At 40.0% G+C, this 16,027-nt stretch overlaps 4 protein-coding genes across 4 annotated transcripts; all 4 read left to right on the forward strand.

Annotated features, from left to right (window-relative positions):
• Positions 1-576: 576 nt before the first annotated feature.
• Positions 577-3,528, forward strand: LOC133746140 (argininosuccinate lyase, chloroplastic). The gene is made up of 6 exons (XM_062174303.1): positions 577-931; positions 1,015-1,395; positions 1,741-1,889; positions 2,002-2,293; positions 2,575-2,743; positions 2,977-3,528. The coding sequence occupies exons 1-6, from the start codon at positions 608-610 to the stop codon at positions 3,219-3,221; spliced, it is 1,560 nt and encodes a 519-aa protein (XP_062030287.1). The 5' UTR covers positions 577-607; the 3' UTR covers positions 3,222-3,528.
• Positions 3,529-4,033: 505 nt separating this feature from the next.
• Positions 4,034-5,595, forward strand: LOC133744634 (TMV resistance protein N-like). Its single transcript, XM_062172707.1, has 2 exons — positions 4,034-4,299; positions 5,289-5,595. The coding sequence occupies exons 1-2, from the start codon at positions 4,034-4,036 to the stop codon at positions 5,593-5,595; spliced, it is 573 nt and encodes a 190-aa protein (XP_062028691.1).
• Positions 5,596-7,173: 1,578 nt separating this feature from the next.
• On the forward strand, positions 7,174-11,536 carry LOC133743076 (serine/threonine-protein kinase/endoribonuclease IRE1b-like). The gene is made up of 6 exons (XM_062170819.1): positions 7,174-7,466; positions 7,550-7,781; positions 7,921-9,350; positions 9,966-10,138; positions 10,434-10,680; positions 10,924-11,536. Exons 1-6 carry the CDS (start codon positions 7,318-7,320, stop codon positions 11,372-11,374), a joined length of 2,682 nt encoding a protein of 893 aa, XP_062026803.1. The 5' UTR covers positions 7,174-7,317; the 3' UTR covers positions 11,375-11,536.
• Positions 11,537-12,039: 503 nt separating this feature from the next.
• Positions 12,040-14,198, forward strand: LOC133744120 (glucan endo-1,3-beta-glucosidase 12-like). Its single transcript, XM_062172257.1, has 3 exons — positions 12,040-12,758; positions 12,889-13,640; positions 13,987-14,198. The coding sequence occupies exons 1-3, from the start codon at positions 12,127-12,129 to the stop codon at positions 14,016-14,018; spliced, it is 1,416 nt and encodes a 471-aa protein (XP_062028241.1). The 5' UTR covers positions 12,040-12,126; the 3' UTR covers positions 14,019-14,198.
• The last annotated feature ends 1,829 nt before the right edge of the window (positions 14,199-16,027 follow it).

A 16,027-nucleotide genomic window follows, 5' to 3' on the forward strand; every position in this document is an offset into this window, starting at 1 on the left:
GTCTAGAAATGTAATATATACAAACAATTTTTGTAAACAGCATATAAAAAAGTGTTGGTTATAATAACAATATTTTGATAAATGTAAATACGTATAGCCTGGTTAGCACAACTACTTCTAATTAAAATGTAAATATTTACTTAGAATACCAGTTTTTGAAAATACACCAAATCTGCAGCATCGTGCGGACTATCCTGCTAGTACATAACAATAAAAAGTCTTTATAACTTGTTCAATAAGAGAGCTAACTAATCCTATAGCTCTCTCGACTATATAATCTCAATAAGCTGACTGCTTAGGATCTCACTCTCTAAACTAGCTCTGAGTTTGTTGATCTAGCATGGGGATGCAATGGTTGTTCCAAAGGTACTCAAACTATCATGTGAAACTATCTCTTTATAGCCGTTCTGCCTTGCCTGATACTTCTGTATACATTTGGTACGGCGTATTCGACCGTTGTATTTGAGTTCACAAGGGCCAATAGCCAATTACCATCCCTCTCATATATACGTTTTAGGTTACAATTTGGGCCGAGTCTTGGCCCAATAAAGTCCCACGCTCTTAACAACAACAAAAAGGACTCTGCGAGTCCGAGCCGTCTTCAACAATGGAATCGTTGTCAGTGTTCAACGCAACCACCTCACTCTCACTCTCACTCTTCTCTTCCTCACTCGACCACCCCAAACCTCAGCTCTCGATCACGCCCTCCTTCTCTCACAGACCCATGCCCAAGCTCGACGTCCACTGCGCCGCCGCGTCCCAGGCCCAATCCGGCGCCAAGCCCAAGGAGGCCAAGCTCTGGGGCGGCCGCTTCGAGGAGGGCGTCACCGACGCCGTCGAGCGCTTCACCGAGTCCATCTCCTTCGACAAAGCCCTCTACAAGCATGACATCATGGGCAGCAAGGCCCACGCCTCCATGCTCGCCAAACAGGTAACCTCCTTTACTTTTCAATTCTCTCTCTCTCAATTTCTAGGGTTTTGATTTGGTTACTATTGCATTGCATTGCATTACAGGGTTTAATCACTGACGAGGATAGGGATAGCATTCATGAAGGGCTTACTGAGATTCAGAGGCGAATTGAGAACGGTGAGTTTGAGTGGAGGACTGATAGGGAAGACGTGCATATGAACATTGAGGCGGCGCTGACTGATTTGATCGGCGAGGCGGCCAAGAAGCTCCACACGGCCAGGAGCCGAAACGATCAGGTCTTGACTGATTTTCGGTTGTGGTGTAGAGATGCCATTGATGCCATTCTGGTGCAGATTAAGCATCTGCAGGTTTCGCTGGTCCAGTTGGCGATCAAGAATGAGGGTTTGATTGTTCCGGGGTACACTCATTTGCAGAGGGCTCAACCTGTTTTGCTTCAGCATTTGCTCTTGGCCTTTGTTGAGCAGGTTTGCCTCTCTCTCTCTCTCTCTCTCTCTCTCTCTCTGCACACCTTTGCACAATGCGTGTCCTTGACTTCTCTTTGTGTGAGAACATGTATAATTTAAGACAAATTTGATTCTTCTGTGGAAAGGTGTTATTAGAAAGCAAGTGTATTTCTTAATTGTATTGATTTAAGTAAGTTTTGATTCTTCCGGGGGCTTTGTCATTCGTATTTATTGTGGTAATAGTGGGCTGGATAGTTGTTTTGTTCTTGAATTCGTGTTGCCATTTGAAGTTGAGTCGTTCATGTCATATGCTTGGTTTTTAGAAGAAATTGACTGCGGCCTGTGGGCATCCTTTTTGTTATGTAGCTTGAACGTGATGCTGGGCGCTTGCTAGATTGCAAAGAAAGGTTGAATTTCTGTCCTTTAGGTGCGTGTGCATTGGCTGGCACTGGACTTCCAATCGATCGGTTTATGACGTCTAATGCTTTAGGCTTCACTGCGCCTATGAGGAATAGGTACATCCCTGGTTGTGAATTGTGACCATTGTTTCGAGTCAAAGTTTGTCATATGGGATTGAGCCTGTATTCTTTGTATTGCGCTTATTATTTACTTTTCTCTTTATATTAGTATTGATGCAGTTTCAGACCGCGATTTTGTCTTGGAATTTCTTTCCGCTAATTCAATCACAGCCATTCATCTCTCCCGCCTTGGTGAAGAATGGGTATTGTGGGCTTCAGAAGAGTTTGGATTTATCACACCAAGTGATGCAGTTTCAACTGGAAGTAGCATCATGCCTCAGAAGAAAAACCCAGATCCAATGGAACTTGTTCGTGGAAAGTCTGCTAGGGTAGTAGGAGACCTGGTTACTCTTCTCATGTTGTGCAAAGGACTTCCTCTTGCTTACAATCGTGATTTGCAGGTATAATCTTTTATTCCTCATTCCTTGAAGGGAAACCTAGTGAGCCTCTTTAGTGGGTTCAAAGGATGACAAGTTCATCCATTTCCAATGTAGTGGAATCAGAGTTCATTTTGGGCTCTTCCACCCTTCATGTTCTTTCATCTGAAACTTGTCATGGACAGATACACTAGGCTACAAGAACCTATTCTGCTTGCATGTATAATATAGATATTTGTTTATATTTTGTCACACAACATATTGAGCATGTTTACAGAATTTTCTTCTTTCTTTGATCTTGACAGGAAGATAAGGAGCCTGTTTTTGACAGTGTGAAGACAATTTTGGGGATGCTTGAAGTGTCTGCAGAGTTTGCACAGAACATTACCTTTAATAAGGAGAGAATACAAAAGGCTTTACCTGCTGGTCATCTCGATGCCACCACACTTGCTGATTATCTTGTGAATAAGGCAAGTTCTATTGATCAACCTTCGTTTTTTACCCGCTAGATGAGCTTGAAATTTCTTTAATTCAAGTTATCAGTCAATATTAGAGGGCATATCACTATAGATATCTTTGTGACTGTTTTAAGTCTTTTGATCACCGATATTCAGTGCCCTATCTATAGAGAATATATAGAACGTCCAACTTTTTTTTTTCCTAATAATTGTTACTGAAGTTGCTTATCTGGTTCTTTATACAGGGAGTACCTTTCAGAACTTCTCATGACATAGTTGGAAGGGCAGTAGCTGTTTGCGTCTCAAAAAGTTGCCAGCTTCAGGAGTTGAGTCTCGATGAGCTGAGAAGTATAAATCCAGTGTTTGACAAGGATGTATACGAGTTTCTTGGAGTAGAGAATGCAGTTAAGAAATTCAGATCATATGGTTCCACAGGGTCAGAATGTGTTGCCACTCAACTTGATCACTGGGTTACTAAACTTGAACTCGACTGAGGCCTGACAAACTGATTGTGCTAGAGATATATTATATGGAGTGCTAACAATATTAGCCACTACTAGAAACATATCATTGAAGGTGCTTCATTGAGGATCTAATCGTCTGGAATATAGGTGCTTTCAGCGAGTATGAAAGATGAAACAGTGCCAAACTATTTTTATGATATGTTAGGATCTCAGGATCAGATTGCCGACGTGCTCCTATTTTGATGATTCATATTTTCATGTTTGCATTTTGTTTCCTTTTTGCGGGAGTTGAACATAACCTTCCCTTTGAATCCAATCAGTTCTTTACTTACCTTGACTATGGATTACTGTATATGTGCACGGGGCTGAAGACAGTGGAGACTGAACAGTGTGGGCCAACTTGAATTTATACATACTTTACACATGGGTTGGACGTTATTTAATCCAATGGTGCTATTCTGAAAAGGCGGCGGAAACATACCAGCGAAACTTTCTCCTCAGCACCTCTGTTTTATTAGTGACTTGAGATTTGAGAATCACTGCAACTCTGCCACTCTTCTTCAAAGTCCAGAAACTCTTTCACAGTCTCTCTTGTCATCTCACAACTTTCAATGGCGATCATTGAAGAAGCCACTCCTTATTCTCCTTCCAGCCGTCCATGGAAATACCACGTCTTTTTGAGTTTTAGAGGTGAAGATACCCGCAATAATTTCACAGGCCATCTGTGCAGATCTTTGCGTCTGAAGGGAATCAACACCTTCATGGATGATGAGCTCAGAAGATGAGAAGATATATCAACAGCGCTTCTCCAAGCAATCGAAGAGTCGAAGATTTGAATCATCATGTTCTCTGAAGACTATGCATCCTCCAAGTGGTGCTTGGATGAACTTGTCAAGATCCTCCTCGACTGCAAGAAATCATATGAACAAATGGTTCGGCCAGTTTTCTACAGAGTCGATCCATCAGATATACAAAATTATAGAGGTAGCTTTGGGAAGGCACTTGCTAATCATGAATGCAAATTCAAAGATAACATGGAGAAGGTCCAGATATGGAAGGCAGCTCTTAAAGAAGCGGCAAATTTGTCAGGGTGGCCTCTCTTGGATGAGTACTTATCTATCCACCGGCTTTAAATTCCCTTACAGCTATCAGTCTCCTTCTTTTCAATTTCTTTGTTGTTTTGATAAAACAATAAAACTTCAGGATTCAAGAGCCATACTAATCCCTTTATATGTCATCAAGTTATAAAAATTACAATTATATTATCAATGAAGTACATAATTAATTTCAAGCATGTTTGATTCTTGATGGTAAGAGCAGATTCCAAAACCTGCCTGACGAGTTTGATTCTCAATATATGCTTCATATGAATAAGAACATCAGACAAACATAATACCATATAGGTTTAGGAAGAGTTGGAGTTTACTCGCCCATGTTCCGCAAAAAATAGAAAGTTTTGACATGAGATCATTGACAGAGGTAATGGAACTTATGTAAATTAGATGAACAAAAGATATTGCATATTATGGTTCTGGGGTAAACTGATACACTAATTGAACTTTTATTACAACATAAAATATATTTTATTTTATCTGTGACTCTAAATGTGAATGTGTGCTTGTATTCTTGATTAAATGCAGTTTATTTTAAATGTCCAAGCATTGCTCTGAATCCAGTGTTATTCATGAAATTGTTGAAGAGATTTCATAGCAAGTTATTAACAGTACATATTTGGACGTGGCCAAGTACCCAGTAGGAATAAAACCTCGGGTGCAAGAGATCCATAAGCTTTTAGGTTTTGAGGGAAGAGATATTCATATGGTAGGGATATGGGGGCCTGGTGGAATAGGTAAGACAACAACAGACCAAGGATTATATGGTCAGTGACCGTCCGATTTCAATCTGACGGTTGACAGCTTTTATCTTTTAAAAAGTTAGAGAACTGTCAACCGTCCGATTTCAATCGGATGGTCACTGACCATATAATCCCTGGTCAGCTAGTGACCAGGTGAACGGGACCGAAGACAACAATTGCCAGAGCTGTCTATAACTCAATTGCTCATAAATTTGATGGAGTTGTTTTTTGGAAAATGTTAGAGAAAATTCAATGGGTGCTAGAGGCTTTGTCAAACTACAAAAGAAACTTCTTCGTGAGATTCTAAAGACGAAATTGAAGGTGGCCAATGTGGCTAGAGGAATCACTATGATCAAGGAAATGTTGCAATACAAAAGTGTTCTCTTAGTGCTTGATGTTGTGAATGATATTGATCAGTTAAACAACTTAGCTGGTGAATGTAGTTGGTTTGATATGGGAAGTAGAATCATCATAACAACAAGGGATAAGCCTTCAAACCAACTAGCTGGTTTGTATCCAGGGGTTGCATTTGGATGCATGACTTGCTAGAAGAAATGGGTAGAGATATAGTCCATCAACAGTCGCCAGATAACCCTGAAAAACGTAGCAGGTTGTGGTTTCATGAAGATGTTTACCATGTTCTAACAGAGAATATTGTAAGTGCATATCTTAACTCACTTCAACTTTACTTATTTTGGTTAAAGATGTCTTGAAATTGACAACATACTCCGGAAAAATATGGGTGTTCATGTTCATACTCCAAACTATAAGATGGCGTGGATTTTGAAGGTCATCAACTCCACAATCAAATTGTATAGAACTGGGATGGCACCGTCCAGATCCGGGATTGACCATTTCGACATTTCCCATAATAACACGGCATAACATTATGTATCTTATCCCATTTTCGTCATCATCACTGTAACTTGCACTGATATGAGCGTGATTAACAGATGTCAAGTTAACTCCATCCAACCGTAGGTCCGCCATGCCCAAGCCCATACATCATGATTTTAGATAGTGCATCTCTAGTAACAGCCATCCAACCATATTGGACATTTGGATTCTCGCGGTACTTCTTTGTTAATTCAACCTGCTTTTGGAACAGCTCAGCTCTTGCAATTGCACCAAATGACTAGAGCAGTGCTTAATCTCTACTATACATGCATTCAAAGAGGAACCGATGCCCTTATCAAACAGGTCTCGTACTGAATTAGCTAGAATCCAGTGTTTCAACGAAAACTGGAGACTCGGTCATTATATTTTCATCAAACCGTAGAGTTCCCTTGTTTGATTTCCTGCATTTTGGCATCTGATACTTGGTTGCAATAGTCATTTACTTTCATATAGTCTCGATTACCAACAGGGGTTTGTCCAATCTTAGTCCTTAGCTAGCTTGCTCATCGTTTGGCACACCTTGCTAGCTTTAATTTTTTTTTTTTTTTTAAAGGGGTTTGGAACCCAGCCTGACTGGGAGGCTCAGCCCCACGCCCGAATATTATTAATAGAAGAAGGATGATTGTACAACGAGGGGGACATATAACCTTCACCTCGAGTACTAGTACAAGAATCCTCATAGAGGACATCCTGGATAATCACAGGTGCCTCCTCTAGCCAATACTCATCTAAATAACCTGAACTAGCAATGTGCGTTAATCTATGAGCTACACCATTTGCTTCACGATAAATAGATTGTAAACTAACATAAGGAATAGCCCTTAAGTAAGACTTACGTACAATCCTCTATAATATTACCCACCTCTGACAAGTCTTCAGACTCTCCCTTTAGTGCAGTAACCACCGTCGCACAATCAGTTTCAATGTCAACATTCATCATGCCTTGGTGAATCACAAGTAGAAGGCCTGCTCTCATATTATTATTCAAGACATTCAAGGCTAGCTTTAATTATGTTGATGAGTTCTGTTTAGATGAGCCGCATATTATTATTCAAGACATGTTATGTGAAGATTACTGTACATGTGCACGGGGCTCAGGTTTTATGTCATTTCCGTTGTATTATATTTCATTAATTAATAATAATATCGAGCGTGGGGCTGAGCTGAGTTTTAAACAGTTGCACACGCGGCATTCTGATATGGCCACATCAGTGGTCAGCTGCTAAATAACGTCTATGCGTCATACACTCAAACCCCGCGTGTGTCTTATTGTTCGATCCACACAAATCCCTAAATTCCCAATTCCCCGAATCACTCCGAAATTCCCATACAATTCCTAGATTCTCGAATCCAATCGGTCTCTCTCAGAAACAAATGAGACGATCGGTGATCTTCCTTCTCCTGTTTGCTCCCTTGATCGGCTGTTTCGTCAAGTCTGGTTCAGCCGAGGATACCTCCCTCGCCAATCCAGGTTCCGCCGGCGGCGCTCTTCAGCTCTTCAGCTCTCTTCTGCCTCCTCCACTGTAACCACCCCCGCCCCTCCTTCATTCTCTTCGGTTTTCTTTCTTCTTCTTGTTCTGAATTTTCTGAAATTTGGTTGGTGCAGTAGGAATGATGCAGCGCTTTTGGTCACATTGGATGGCAAGGTAGTTTCTGTGAACCCCAAGACGATGGAGATTGAGTGGGCCTTGTCCTCTGGTTCCCGAATTCACTCTTCCTATCAGAACGTCTCTTATTTCAACAACTGCAGGAGTGATGATGGTCACTCTTTCGTTGATATTGGTGAAGACTGGGCCCTCTATCGTCACAGCAACACCAACAAGAAGAAGAAGAAGAAGGTACGCCACGCCAACTCAATCTTTTCATATGTGCATTGAAAAGTGGTGGAGAATAGTGGTCAAGGTAGTTTTATGTGCATTGAAAGTATTTAGATGGTTAAGAGTGTGTTTATTTTAATATGATTCATGGTAATGCCAGAAACTGTCGTCGAGTATTAGAGAATATGTCGCAAGTACTCCGCTAGTTTCCGAGGATGGAGGAGTCACATTGGGGTCAAAGATCACTAAAGTATTTGCTGTTAATGCTGTGACCGGACAAGTAATTCATAGTTTTAGGTTGGGTGATAATACTCCTTCAGCTACTTTAGGTATGGAACCCACCGGTGCCGAGGGCTTGGAAACATCTGGACTGGTGCTTTATCTCGAGAGAACAGATTACACACTGCAGCATTGTACAGTCAAGGGCGATCTTCTGTGGAAATTAGAAATTGCAGAGTTTGATGCTCATTTTCGATATCCTAAAATTGGAAATGGGCTTGGTCTAGAGGACAGGCTCATTGCTAACTCAACAGTGCCTTATCAGAAGGAGAAGCCTGTTGTCATTCGGGTTCCTTATCCTAGGTCGGTGGAATCTCGTTCTGTAATTGACGGTCTAACTGATGGGTATTATGGAGGCAAACCTCTCCCCATTGAAGGTCCTCATAACGATCTTCTGGCACTGCCTTTTGACAAAGGTGCTGTACCTCCTCACAACAATGAAGGCAGAGAAATGCTTGCTTTGCCCTCTCTTGAATTTGTGGACTCTAGGATCTTGGCTCTCCCTAGTAGAGATGTTGGTAAACTGGACATCACAAGCTCAGTGGCTGAATCTATTACTAACTTCCCCATACAATCTCTTTTTGTATTTCTTCTCACCCTATTATCCATTCTGGGATATATCTTTCGCTTTCTGACTGGAAAACAGCGTAAACTGAAAGTGGTGGCTGAGGAAACTAAAGCGCAAGCAGGAGCTCCCAAAAAGAAGAAAACTCGAAGATTGGGAAATAATAAGAAGAATTTCAGTTATGAGAAAGACGCAAGAAATATGTCGTATGAATATAAGTTTGGTGAATCTAATGGACCTGCACATGGGGAAAGAAATGAAACAAAATTGCTCTTGACCTCTTCTGATTTTATTGATCGTGACACTGAGGGACGTAGGATTGGCAAGTTACTTGTTTCCAGTAATGAAATTGCTAAGGGGAGTAACGGTACCATTGTACTTGAGGGTATCTATGATGGTCGTCCAGTAGCTGTTAAACGCCTTGTGCGAACTCATCATGATGTGGCTTCGAAAGAGATTCAGAATCTTATTGCGTCTGATCAGCATCCAAATATTGTCCGTTGGTATGGCGTGGAGCATGATCAAGATTTTGTCTATCTATCCTTGGAGCGCTGCTCATGTAGCTTAAATGACTTGATTTATTATTACTCAGAGTCTTCTCAAGGCCAAATTATCAACAAGGATGAGGATCCTCACTTTTTGGCCGAGTATCGCATTCAATTGCAGGCAATCATGGGAAAGAACAAGAATGTTGAATTGTGGAAGACAAATGGATACCCTTCACCCCAAATGTTAAAATTAATGAGGTTAGTGTGATGTCTTTCAATAACTGTTCCTTCTCGTTTCCAATCTGTTTCGTTATTATGTGATAAACATTGTTTTCTTTTTGTCCTCTAGTAAGTATTGTATAATGAGCAAGCTACTATGCATTCATTGCAAGATTTGTCCCGTATTCCCACTGTAAGTAATATCAAAGGTATCCCCTTGGGATTAGGATCGTTACAGTCATCAACCACTTTTTCTATATTTTAGAGAGAGTTTTGATACTGGACTTATGGATTTTGGTAAACTTGGTTATCGAAATATTCTTGTTTAAATAGATGTTCTATTTAGAATCACTAAATTTCAGCAACTTAAAGGGAAATCATTCAAATTGACGTATTTAAATTGATGTTTTCAATTTAATTTGAATGTATATTGGGCTCTTTACTGTTTGATTGTGCTTTTTAAGTTGCTTCTACTAAAGCACATCTCAATATCTATTCACTAATATCTTATCCAAAAATGTGGTCTCACTAATATAGTTGCATTCCTTTAGTCTCGCAAAGAGTTGATAATTTGTTGTTCTATTTTTTTATTTATTATTTTTTTCATAGTTGAATAAATTACTTGAGAATGTGACAATATTATTGTATTCGCAGTGATCTTGTTTCTGGACTTGCCCATTTGCATGAACTTGGAATTATACATCGGGATCTAAAGCCTCAGAATGTTTTGATAATCAAAGGCAGATCGTTATGTGCCAAGCTTTCAGATATGGGTATCAGCAAACGCCTTCAAGGGGACAGGTCTTCCATAACCCAGCATGCTACTGGTAATCATTGGGAACTATTTGAATTACTGATTCAGACATGTGCTGGTTAGGGTTATTTAGGTCTATAATTAAATGAATGATTCCCGGTTGAGAATGAGGTGAGCCGGGAAACAACCTAAAATCTTGATCCAATCAGTTGGTTGTTTTTCTTTCTATTTGTTTTCTATGGCCGTGGGGTTTTACTTTATCGCAAAGTATTAATATTTGGGTCAATCTTGGTCACTGCCCCTTAGCCTATCTGTTTGTGTACTAACTCTGCATATTAATATTTCTTCTTTATGGTTGTTGATTGCAGGTTATGGGAGTTCAGGTTGGCAAGCACCTGAACAACTTCTCCATCAGCGCCAAACACGTGCAGTAGATTTATTTAGTTTAGGTTGTCTCCTCTTTTTCTGTCTCACTGGGGGTAAACACCCTTATGGGGATAGTATTGAGCGTGATGTGAATATAGTGAATGATCAGAAAGACCTATTCTTGGTAGAGAATATACCAGAAGCAATGGATCTTTTTACTCGTCTCTTGGATCCCAACCCTGACATGAGGTAAGGTTCTTTGGTGATATCCCATAGTTTAGTTGTTCATCATTCTCCATCACCTAGAGCTTCATGCAGACTATATAGCACAAACAACAACACTACGCATGGCACACACATTTGAAGTCATATGTTTCATAGAACACCTATCAGTTTCAATTTCTGATTGCCATCAAGTTATCTGTGCTTTATGTCTGGAATTTGAGTATCTAGTTTTTGAAGTTGAATGATGTGGATTTGATATATTGCTAGGCCAACAGCTGTGGATGTGTTGCATCATCCCTTTTTCTGGAGTTCTGAGACGAGACTTTCATTTCTGCGCGATGCTAGTGATCGGGTTGAATTGGAGGATAGGGAGACTGCATCCCAACTCTTAAGTTCATTAGAAAGTACTGCAGCAGTTGCTCTAAATGGTAAGTGGGATGAAAAGATGGAACCGGCATTCCTCAATAACATTGGTCGCTACAGGCGTTACAAGTTTGACAGCATCCGTGACTTGCTGCGTGTAATAAGGAACAAGTTAAATCACTACAGAGAACTTCCCCAAGAGATCCAGGAATTATTGGGGACAGTTCCTGAGGGCTTCGACAGTTATTTTTCAAGTCGATTCCCTAAATTATTAATCGAGGTTTATAATGTGTTGTACAAGTACTGCAAAGAGGAGGAATTTTTTCGCAAGTATATACAAGGCAAATCGGTGTAATTTGTTGCCACCACACTGCATTAGCTGGTCATGAATCAAGTTATGTAATTGGAAGTGTATTATACAAACTAGTGTAACAGTAAATTAATAAGATTACTACTTGTCATAAATTCTCTAGTTTCATGGTTTCTGCTTATAATATTCTCCAATTCGCATGGTTTCTGTTTTTGATCATTTTACACACTATCAGATGTATTATTTCAGATGAACAATAGTGAAATATGATCATATTACTAGTATTAAACCATTTCTGTTGACCAAGCTTTTGTAAACAAATTTAAACACTACTTAGAGAATGACACAGAGTTTCACTTATAATTGTTGAATCTCTCTACATTTTCCTTTTTTCTTTTTCTTTTACATTCTTTTTTCGCCGAACAAAGTCTGTCTCAGTGTGGAACCAGTCAAGCTCACACATTTGAAGAGCCTGCAACAAAGTTTTGCTTTCTGACAATTCTACTGCCTCTTTCTGTTACTCTCATCCTACCACATGACACACTGTTCAGCATCCTCAATTTGAAATGGCTGAGATGACCCTACTTATTCTTTGGTGTCCTTTATACTGTTTCCTTCAATCAAGTAGGAGGTGTTCATCCTTAATATACTGGGTCAATCTTGTAATTTGCTAAAAAAGACCAATGACAGACCATTTCCACTTAGAAAGTAGAAGGTGCCAAAGTGGTAGATATATAATTGTTCACCCATTAAGGCTCAAACACTAGAGTTTAACTTGAACTTGAACTTGAGCAACCATGGCAACCACCCAGCTACTACTACTTCTCCTCCTCCCTTTCATTTTAAACCCTTTCCCAAATGTAGCCGTTTCCGGGGTCGGCATTAACTACGGCACTCTTGGAAACAACCTCCCACCACCAAAAAGAGTAGCTCAGCTACTACAGTCCACTCTCATAGACAAGGTAAAAATTTATGACACCAACCCGGAGATCCTCCAGGCCTTCTCCAACACCGGGATCGACCTCATTGTCGCCGTGGAGAACTCCCGGGTGGCCAACATCAGCTCCGACGTGTCCTCAGCCGATCAGTGGTTCGCCACTCGTGTCCTGCCCTTCATTCCTGCCACTTCCATCACAGCCATTGCTGTAGGAAACGAGTACCTAACTTCAAACAGTGATCACCAAGTACTTGACCCTGCTGCTCTTGTCCAAGCAATGCAGAACTTGCATTCAGTGCTCATAGCCCGAGCACTTGACAGAAAGATCAAGATCACAACTCCACATAGCATGGCCATTTTAGCCTCCTCATTTCCTCCTTCAGCTTCAACTTTTGCTACAGATCTCGTACCAACTATGACTTCAATAGTTGCATTCTTGGCTGATACTGCCTCCCCTTTTATGATCAATGCATACCCTTATTTTGCATACAGGTATCATTAGATCCACAAACATCAGATATTTTGTTTTAGTTCATTTTCCTGAAGATTGTCACATTGTTTATGTATTTTCGGACCATTGTTTCTTTTTAACATTGATATATATTTAATACCTTGCCTGCAGGGACAACCCAGACATGGTTAATATACAATATGCTTTACTAGGGAACTCAACGTCAACCGGTGTGCGTGACCCCAAGGGGTACACATACACCAACATGTTGGATGCACAGATTGATGCTGTTCGGTCTGCGGTTAATGCACTAGGACTAGGACCACACCGGGCAGTGGAGATTATGGTATCCGAATCCGGGTGGCCATCCAAAGGAGACACTAATGAAATTGCTGCCACCCCGGAAAATGCCAAGACTTACAACACAAGGCTGATCGAACGCGCACAGTCCAACAAAGGAACACCCATGAAGCCTCTAGACAAGATTGAGGTGTTTGTGTTTGCTTTGTTTAATGAGAACAAGAAAGAAGGGGTTGCTAGTGAGAGGAACTTTGGGATTTTTAATGGTGATGGGTCAAAGGTGTATGAGGTGGACTTGAGCTGCCAGTTTTGCAGTGGTGATAGTGGTAATGGTGGTAATGGAGGGTTTGGTGAGAAACTATCTGGTGCGGTCAGGGGACCGTCGGTTTGGTGCATTGCTAAGCCACATGCTGATGAGAAGGTGCTTCAGGCTGTGTTGGATTTTTGCTGTGGCGGTGGCGGTGTGGACTGCAGAGAGATATATGAAAATGGGGATTGCTTTGCGCCTGATAAGCTGCTTGCACATGCATCATATGCTATGAATGCTTATTACCAGATGCATGGAAGGAACTACTGGAATTGTGACTTCAAGGGCACTGGCTTAGTAACTTTTAGTGATCCAAGTAAGCATACACACCACACTATAGCTTAATTTTGCATTCATGCTCTACTTTAGAGTTTCACATCTTCAAACTTTGTATACGTTCATCTCTGGTACATCAAGTAGATCAACTCCACGCATACTCAATGATAGACTAGCTCCATGCAATGATAGACTAGCCGAAAACATGAGCTGGTCTACAGCTGTATGAAGCTGGTGACTGGTCTACCATTAATGTACCGTGGATTTACCCTACAAAGATGGATAACTGTACAACACATCATCATTTTGCTTCCTAATTGTTATTTATTTATGATCATTTCTAACTATTATCTACTGTTTCTGTCATCTGTCCTGTCCAATATCAGCTTATGGGAGATGCCGGTATCCTCAACAGTAGATCAAACAAGGAAGAATGACAGAGGGCTTAATGTGGTTCACAGCTACCTAGATCTGTTCACTCTTCAATATTGTTATGGAAGTAAGAGCTGAGATTTATGTGGTAGAATTAAGAATGTAGCCTTTGGTTTGTCAGTACCCAATGTGAAAGAAAGAAAAGTTTGAATGTGGTTCTCAAGGACTTTGAACTTTAGCCTGGTTTGTCTCCTAAAAAGGAGAAGTCTTTTATCTTTGGGTGCACATGGTAAAAGGTAAGATGTCTCCACTCTCCACAATCAAAGGCTTTCTTGTTTGAAAAAAAGTCCTCCCTCTTTTAGGATATGGAATCTTTTCTTCTCTTTCTGCCCTTAATTTTCTTCCTGATCTAAGACCCACCCTCTAAGGGCCCAATTAGTAGTCACTGTCAATTTCACAGATCAAAGCAATGGGTAATTTGACAGATGAAAATATAAGATGCACTATCACTTACTGTACTATTAAGCATTGAGCTATCAGAATAAGTAATACATGCAGCATGACTGCAGCTATCTCTTATTTCATGATCAAAAATATAGTTTCACAGAACCTCACAGATCTGCCTATGAATTCTTGCCGCACCTAATGTATAATTTTCAGTGTTTCTTGTCTTCAAATTCGATGGAAGAAGGAAACACTGATCATTGTTCGACATACTGGGCATAAATTTCATACAAAGAAAGCAAGATATCGAGTTCTGAAGATGAGGACTTTATATAGAGAATTCAAAATAATACTACAGGTTGCCACAAACAGAGAAAAGAAAATGCTAATAGCTAAAAATGCTTGGGCAGGCATGGGTTACATTAAAACTTAGAATACTGATCCTCCCTGACTGGTTTTACATCCTTTATGCACTAAGACGGTGTCCATTTAGGCACAATCAATTTCAGGGATATGGGTGTACAACAATTTGTTCTGTGTGAAATTTATGAAAGGTGACTGACCATGACAAGAACAAGAAGATAGAAAACTGGTCATTTTTATCAAAGTTCAAGATCATTGTATTAACTTTCATCTATGATAAACTGGAATATGCACCCATGACAATGAGTAGGAGACATGTGGTACAACTGCGCAGTTTATGTGTTTTTTTTTCATGACCATACTTTCCCAGAACCCAAAAGATCCCAAGATTTTGTGGCACCACAGTTATTCTCATTACCGAATGGGAAGAAAAAAAAGCTCAAGTACAGTGAACTTACTGAGCTCAAATTTCATATGAAGTAGAAGAACACCAATAAAGAACTTTAAATAGAAGAAATCACATTTCTGTTTGGGATGTACATGTAATGAACTAATGATACAATCAACCGAGTTAATATTGCTTGTATCAGTCATTACTGCTATGTCATAAATGCACAGTAATACTTCATGACCATACTTTCCCAGAACCTAACAGATCCCTATGAAAATATGCAATAGATAAGCTGCATGACTGAAACGTGATTTTTCATGACCATACTTTCACTGAACCTGACAGATATCCCTACAAATTCTTGCCATGCCCACGATAATTCTCACTGCTTTTGGTCTTCAATTTGAAAGGGAAAAAAGCAATCACTTGTGTCATTCAGAGCTCATATACTATATTTGCAAGCAAATGAGTTTCTACGAGAGGAAGTTTTTTTCTATCCGGTACGTTAAAACTTAAAAGAAATCCAAAATATAAATAGATAACCAATTCTCTTTAAATTGAAATTTCCACTGGTACTATGGTACAATTTTTTCAGTCTCAAAGTTATATTAATTTAGCCTATTTACCAAGAGAAAATTTATAGCATTGCAGATATCTTAATTTCTTTTACATTCTATAACAATGTAACATCATATGAACTGCAGTCGCATAAGTCTGCACTGAGCTCATTCACCATTGCAGAACATTCTTCTCAGGATATTGGACTTCTGTTCTTTCTTTTCCTTCTAGTTCTACATCAGAATGTTCAACTTAATAACAGCAATGAGTGAAACAGGACTCAAAGCTTGTACAAACTA

Source organism: Rosa rugosa, chromosome 4 (genome assembly GCF_958449725.1).
Source record: "Rosa rugosa chromosome 4, drRosRugo1.1, whole genome shotgun sequence".
Classification (NCBI taxonomy): domain Eukaryota; kingdom Viridiplantae; phylum Streptophyta; class Magnoliopsida; order Rosales; family Rosaceae; genus Rosa; species Rosa rugosa.